Below are 8,006 nucleotides of genomic sequence, written 5' to 3'. Positions count from 1 at the left end.
TTTTTCAACTTGTTTAAGTCGGGGTCCACGTTAATCAATTCATGGTACCATTAAGTGGTCACTTTCACAATATCATGTTCGACCCGCTCGACATCCATTACTTTCGATCCCCTCGGGGGAGGAGGGGGGGGGGGGGGGGGGGCTTGCTCACATATGCGGTCCTCTCCAAGGTTTCTCATAGTCATTGTCACTGTCACCGACGTCCCACTAGGGTGAGTTTTTGTGGGCTCTACAGAGGATGTCGTTGTGGTTTGTGCAGCCCTTAGAGACACTGGTGATTTAGGACTATATAAATAAACATTGATTGATTGATTGAATTGTACAGAATAGTACTGTACCGTACAATATACTAATAAAGTTTTAATCGATCAATCAATCAATAACCCAAACCCTAACACAATTAACATGAATTAATTCCAAATATAACTGTTCTCTTAATAGTTAGGTGGTTTCACGTAGCTTATTTCCAATAAAGTTCAAGACGTGTATCAAAATGCTTCTTCTTTGTACTTTGTTAACACTTTTAGTTTGCAGCGCCTCTTAAACTGGACCATATTGTGATTAAGCCACATTTAATTGACCTAATAAGCTGCTGTCGTCCAAGCATATTTTGTTTTTTAGTTACATAAAATATTATTATAAATCATCATTTAGGAACTAAATTAACCCGATTGAACTGTTAAGGCATACACAGCCTGAGCAGACAAACTCAGGAGCCAAGTAAATCCACTTTTCTCGATTTCGATTGGCTCTCCCTATGTTGACAACCGGAAGCCCGGCCAAATGTGTTGGTTTAAAAATAAGATGGAGGCTGGCAGTGGTTTGGAAGTTATTCTGTAATTTGATTGTAACCAATTCGTCTATCTCTCCAATTGTTCGCTAAACAGTAAGACAATCTACTCGAAAACGGGTTTTAGCCGGTAAGTATGTACATTTTTGTAATTAAGTTAGTTGCGAGCGCTACTGAGCATCGCTCATTCAAATGGAATTCGGAGCGTCGAAGACAATGCGAACCGTTAAATGCTAAATGATGTCGGAATGAAAGTCATCACTTTACTAGAAGACACCGTCCAATCATGTTAAAATAGACTTATGGAAGCTATAGACCGCTTTAACCTTCCATTTGAAACAATAGGTTCACACCCATTTTGAATTGCTGATGCCTAATAAAATGTTCCACTACTACTAGTTTGACCTGCAAACTTGCCTGGATTAGTAACTAATCGAAGAAACACTGCTTTTGTTATATTTCAGCTCATATGTTCATGTGTCAGTCATGTTGCATCAAAGGACAAGGACTCCGGCCCAGGCTTCCAAACAGGCTACAGTTATAGCATCCAAGATCAAAAACAAGATATTCAGTGAGTCTCCTGAGTGTCTTTTGGTTTTATTGTGCCTTGACATTTACGTACATACAACTTACCGGCTTGTTCTCTGCCACCCCAGACACCTCCTCCTCCTTCTTCAAGGTCTCCCTGAAGAACAACAACAAGGCGCTGGCTCTGGCCCTGCAGGCTGAGAAGCAGAAGAGCATGCTGCTGCAGATACAGATCGTCAACCTGACGAAGGAAGTGCAGGTGCTGTGCTTCGAGAGGGCCACCTGGAAGTACAAGCACAGGAAACTGGTGGGGCTACGTTTCATTTTAAGACACATACAAATGTAATTACCAAGTACACCGAAACCTCTGTATTTAATCACAGTCCCAAATTTTCCCAAGAAACTTTAGAAATAGAAATAATCCGTTAAGGGGTCGAACAGTCCCCATTATTTAACTGTTTACAAAATGTACAGTTGATATTTTCAAAAAATTTTAATGTTCTTCTTTGACATACACGTTTCAATCAATCCATCAAAGTTTATTTATAAAACCCTAAATCACGAGTGTCTCAAAGGGCTGCACAACGACATCCTCGGCTCAGATCCCACATCAGGGCAAGAAAAAAACTCAACCCAATGGGATACAATGAGAAACCTTAGAGAGAGGATATCGTGGAGTATATAGTGGCAATCAAGGAGAAACCCTGTTACTGGTACATAAATGACAATAGAACCATTTCAACCATTATGGCAAAAATAATAATCACAATTATTTTGATTTATATTGAAATTACGATTAAAAAAATCAATTATTCATTCATTTGAAAAACATAAGCATTTGAAAATCAACTTTGAATATAATTTAAAAGAACAACCACACAGTAACGAATAAACACATTAAAAAATAATAATAAGAATAATAGTAACAACAGTACATTGAAACAATAAAAGCAATATTATCCATTTTAATGGGGTTTTTTTACACTTGTTTTACTACCATAGAATGTGTGCTTTTTGTGTATGAATAAAATGTTTTAAAAACAATCAATCAAACTCACATCAACATGTACCGAGCCAACAAATGTTTGATAATTAAATGCAATAATCCTCACATTTCTTGGTGCAATACATATTTGAACAATTTCAATTAAAATTAAAAAAATAAGTTAAGTGATAAATAATAAGATAATTATCTACTAGTATCTGGACGGGCCTGAATCAGTGTTACTTCTAAATGTTCATGTGTGAGCAAACGCAAAACTCCCTGAGCATTCAGTGGAGCACGTGAGCAACATAAGATGTGCACACTGTGGCCATACCAGTAGCACACCTGTCCTAAACATGACATAAGTTAAATGTCTCATTATAATCAAATGAGCGCAGTCATTTCCATGAGATTATTTTATACTATATTACAATGAAAATTACAAATCTTGTTTTTCTTGAGTTATGCACTACTAGTATTGTAACCTGACTCACGTCCATATCCTTGTAGTTCGCTGAGCTCCACACAAGGATTTGGGACTTTTCAATAGATGTATTTAAGAAGGCGGGGCGTTGTAAAAAAAATAATTGTATGTGATTGGATACGATGAGGTGGCGACTTGTACAGGGTGAACCCCGCCTTCCGCCCGAATGCAGCTGAGATAGGCTCCTGCGCCCCCCGTGACCCCGAAAGGGACAAGCAGTAGAAAATGGATTGATGGATGGACAGATAAACCACTTGTCCGTTATCTTGATTGACGTGCTACTTCAACCACTCACATAAAAATTAACCCGTGACGATGATGTGAGCGACGCTGGGAAATTAGGAACAGCCGACATATTGGAGAACGACAGAGCGAAAACTTAATAAATGCTTTCAAAACCGTTCTCTGCTCATCCTTTAAAGAATTAATATTCGATAGAGTCGACAAAACAGTTGCAATAGCAGAATCAATGTCAGCACACGACTCCTCCCTGCATGCCGCCATTATTGTTAGAATCAAACAGTCGTTTTAGCGTTACGTCACATTTATGAAATCCCGCCCGGTGTTCCTGAATTGGTTCATTATTTTTTGCTATCTTGAAGGAGTGTGCAATGCCCTCGAGCCGAGATCCTTGTGTGGAGCTCAGCGAACTACAAGGATCTGGCGAAAGTCAGGTTACTAGTATTGTATGTCTGGGTGGAGGTCCTACTTTGGAAATAATTTGTATCCCTTTCAGATATCGCTTTTTGTGTACATGTTGCACAATGAGATGTAAGCATGGGATCAAGTGTGCATTCCTGTAACTTTATATGTATTTTTGTTAGCATTTCTGTAATATAGTCACAGCATTTCATGATGAATATTCATAACTTAACATTCTTAATAAATGACAGTAGAATAAGCACACGTGTGATTGGACATGACCTGGTATTTACACTTTGTTTGGTGTCTGAGTTGTCCGACTTTTTGTGTGGCTGTAAACGCATCAGTGTCTCAGTGCCATTATTGTGTGTGTTGGTACAGGTAAGTGAGAGCAAGCAGCTGCTGATGATATGACCAGTACTTCTAGATAGAAGTTTTCTACTAATGTTTTGGTGTGGTTATAGCTGACTGACAGTTTTGCTCAATAGAATTATAAATGGACCTCCTGTCCTTTTTAAACCGTCTTGTCAGACGTTACAATAATTGAACAGCTTTTTCAAACAAAGTTTATCTGTTGTGGCCGCTTGTCACCTGTCACTCAGAGTTGCATTGCAAAGTTCTACAGAAAAAATTGCGTGTTATTGGATTATATTTTGTGAGCTGCTTAGAGCGTGAACAGTGCACAATTGCGTAGGCAGAAAGTTGGTCTGAACACTCGCTAAATTTGCAACACTGATTGCTCGTCACGTCTTCTTATTCTCTGGTAGACCAGGCGTGTTTGAGATTTTAGAAGAAGAGCTACGATGCACACCGCTTTCTAATAGTGCTAAATCTATTTGATGCGGTTTAAATTCATCAGTGGCAGCCACCACAAATAAATGAATGTAAGGCACAGGTGCCGGATCTGGCCTGCCACGTTATTTCACTCGGCCCATGAAAGTCTGGAAATAATACACATCAATGAAGTATCTTATCTTATTACTAAATGTATTTTTTTTCCATTTTGACAGAAAAAAATATATGCATGTCATGAAACAATTATATACTGTAATGTATTTTTTTTGTAAAAATAAATTGTTAAATATCTGCTTGTCACCTTGTGATTTCAAAGATAGTTATCCATCAATTTGTACGTAAAAATCAAATAACTGCCTAGGCAATTGTGTAATATTATGAGGCGATTATGTATTTATAATCGTTAATTATTTACTGTTATAATACGATAGGAACTGAGATCTTTAATAAATCTAGTTTGAGAACAGGGACAATGGTAAGATCTTAGTATTTCAGTCAGAGGTGTTGGTGTATGGAAACTGCTCAGTGGCCTTGTGGTTAGTGTCCGCCCTGACATCGGTAGGTTGTGAGTTTAATCCCCGGCCGAGTCATACCAAAGACTATAAAAATGGGACCCATTACTTCTCTGCTTAACACTCAGTATCAAGGGTTGGAATTGGGGGCTAAATCACCAAAATATGATTACCGGGCGCGGCCACTGCTGCTGCTCACTGCTCCTCTCACCTCCCGGGGAGTGATCAAGGGTGATGGGTTAAATGCAGAGAATAATTTCGCCACAACTAGTGTGTGTGTGACAATCATTAGTACTTTTAAACTTGATAGTGGAATAAAACAATGTAAATCCCTTTTTGTATTAAAAAAAGTAAACATTACTTCCTTTTTTTTTTTTTTAATGTACGAAATAAGTAAATGAACTGAACGGACCAGCCCTTTTGAAAGAAGCCATAACTGGGATGTGGCCCTCAGTTAAAATGAGTTTTACCCCCGAAGGAAAACACTGTACACAAAACAACAAAACTGTATTCTTCACCATTATCTTTATGAACTGCAGGCATGAAGAAAGGGGTTTACCGCGTGTGCTTGGGTGGATTGTCTCTTCACAATAATTGTAAACCCCTGATTTTGTGGGGCTTGTTTTTTTGTTACTTATGTAAATTTGGCAGTAGGGAATGAGATGCCTGTCCCACTTTTCTATACTCTGCAGTCTGTAGTTATCGTCATGTGTGATCTTTGGTCTCCAAAACCTTGAAGGGCATTGGACTGTGGAGGTTCCACAAGAACTCCCAAACGCTGACCCATGTTTTTGTTGCCTCACAGCATGTCATCTTGAAGAATCTGTACAGTGACACGCTGAATAACTTGGACAAGGTGATGGAATTATTCTCTCATGACGTAAGTCAAATAACGTTTTCATATTTATTGTGGCCTGAGTTTCTTTCTCCCAGGAACACAAAGCATTAATGCTTGAACATCTCATGGATTACATATCCCTCCCGGGTATTTCATTAGAGAACAGTTCTACTGGGAAAACACACAGAAAAGTCATGTTAGCAACATTTCAAATGTAAAGACGTCGACCCGTACAAGACTTTCAGGTTTTGTCGTCTCCGATAATATTTGTGCATGAGGTAGTCAGCCCTCTGGGTTTTAACTTTAAACGACATGGAATAGTTGTGATGTTTAGGAGCAGGGTTTTAAACAAATATGGGAGTCTTGGTTTGTCGGTGTCAGTTTACTTCAAACATGCAGACACTTGCAATGTAATGCATCACATATTTCCAGTTATTACAGTACAGCATGTCCGAAAAGGAGTAGGAAGAAGCAGAGCTTATTTAATCCTACATCTTTTAGTATTATAGCAGTTTCAATCCACTTGTTTGTTCTCTATTTGTAACACAACAGTGAATAAATAAATAATTATACAATGAACAAGTAAATAATTATAAATATAAATAATAATTTAAAGTTCTTTTGAATAAATAATTAAAGGGTAACTGTACTTTTTTGGGAATCTTGCCTATAGTTCACAATCATGAAAGACATGACGACAGATGGATTTTTTTTAATGCATTCTAAATATTAAATAAACGTAGATAAAAGTCTACTTACAGCGGTGCCAATGGGAGCTCTACGAATTCGCCCATAAAATCGATCAAATAACCATTCAAAAAGCGTCAATACTCCATTTACATTTTGTGACTTAAATATTAACCAAATATTGTTATTTTAAGCACTAACACAGACAAACTATTTATAGCAGCAACATGATCACTACCGTGTGTGCCTATGTTTACGTCGAGTGGTCCACTGCTTCCTCGCTGCCTGTAAGTTTATTGTAAATCATGAATCCTACGTCTCACCTGCATAGAAGAAGTTTGAGTAGGTATTCCGGCAAGTTGGTACACCTTGACAGCCATTTAGGACCCGAAATCGGCGAAAATGACACAAAAAGACGCTTTCCCCCCACCTTGTTTCTTTGCGAGAATAATGAGTCATTCTTCATTTAAATGGGAATATATGAATAGTCTATCAGTCCCATACTAATGACAGCAGACCTCGTACGGTAAGTGATGTTTTATTATGTTTTTTAGCTCTCATGAAATCTGCAGTAAACAAATCAGTGATGAGGACAAAATAAATGCAAACGTTGTGATGCGTTTTTGAAATTAATGCGCCGTGTGCCTAAAATGATCGAAATACACTAATAATAAATGTTATTATAAATAAGTTAGTTATTACATTACATACAGTATATACTTACATCATGAATATAACCCCATAATGGAGGTGTTTGGATTTTTTTTTTTACGGGCTTTATAGGCGGAATGGAACTGCTCCCATAAGGTAAATTAAATGGGTTGTACTTCTATAGCGCTTTTCTACCTTCAAAGTACTCAAAGCGCTTTTGACACTACTTCCACATTTACCCATTCACACACTGATGGAGGGAACTGCCATGCAAGGCTGCCAGCACCCATCAGGAGCAAGGGTGAAGTGTCTTACTCAGGAAACAACAGACTTGACGAGGTTGGTACTAGGTGGGGATTGAACCAGGGACCCTCGGGTTGCGCACGGCCACTCTTCCACTGCGCTATGCCGTCCCTAAGGTCCATCGTAAGCGAACTTTGGATCGCATTGATTTAATATTTAGAAGGCAAAAAAACCCACCCATAATAATTGTGAACAATAGGCAAAATTAAAAACAAAAATGTGCAGTTTCCTTTTGAGTAATCCATGGTTCACCAACAAAATGAATAAGTTTATCATTTAAAAAAATAGGTTTCAATGTGTTTATCAAGATTTTTCTTCTTTGTACTTTGTGAACACTTTGAGTTTGAACAGTTTCTTAAACTGGATCATAGTCATACATTGTCTGACTTCCTTGCTTATTCATTCGCTATTTTCATTCCACATACTGATACGCTAAATATTTTAAGTGTTGTACGTCCAATAGAGATGCGCAGTTTGCGGTCTCGTCCGCGGATAAACCGGGGGTCGGGCGGGTGACATGACGAAAATATAGATTTTAATTAGATTCGGGCGGGTGGCGGTTGAACCATCCGGAAATATTTGATATACATGGTTCTGGGATCGGTATCCTTTGCCATTCAAAGAGCCATTTAAGACCCGTGTCACAAAGCGAAGAAGACAATAGGAGGCGCTAATATTCTCTAGAATGACTGCCGGCAGTCACCCATATAATAAGTATTAGGGCGTGGTATGAAGCCATTGACTTTGTCGCCTTCTACAGCATGTACGATCTGCTTATCAGTCCAGCATCA

At 38.4% G+C, this 8,006-nt stretch overlaps 1 protein-coding gene across 3 annotated transcripts in view; it reads left to right on the top strand.

The window, feature by feature from the left end:
- Positions 1-751: 751 nt before the first annotated feature.
- LOC133538208 (shugoshin 1-like) overlaps positions 752-8,006 on the top strand; it is an 18,631-nt gene continuing 11,376 nt past the window's right edge. The window contains exons 1-4 of one of the 3 annotated variants that reach the window (XM_061879603.1): positions 752-920; positions 1,255-1,361; positions 1,447-1,625; positions 5,542-5,592. In XM_061879603.1, coding sequence (XP_061735587.1) covers positions 1,277-1,361; positions 1,447-1,625; positions 5,542-5,592 — 315 coding nt within the window. In that variant the 5' untranslated portion in view covers positions 752-920; positions 1,255-1,276. Of the gene's footprint in view, positions 921-1,254; positions 1,362-1,446; positions 1,626-5,541; positions 5,617-8,006 lie in introns of all 3 variants that reach the window. The other 2 variants (XM_061879604.1, XM_061879602.1) reach the window with 2 other exon arrangements.

Source organism: Nerophis ophidion, linkage group LG19 (assembly GCF_033978795.1).
Source record: "Nerophis ophidion isolate RoL-2023_Sa linkage group LG19, RoL_Noph_v1.0, whole genome shotgun sequence".
NCBI classification, from domain to species: Eukaryota; Metazoa; Chordata; class Actinopteri; order Syngnathiformes; family Syngnathidae; genus Nerophis; species Nerophis ophidion.
Note: the sequence above shows the minus strand (reverse complement) of the source record. Positions and strands in the feature narration are given on the sequence as shown.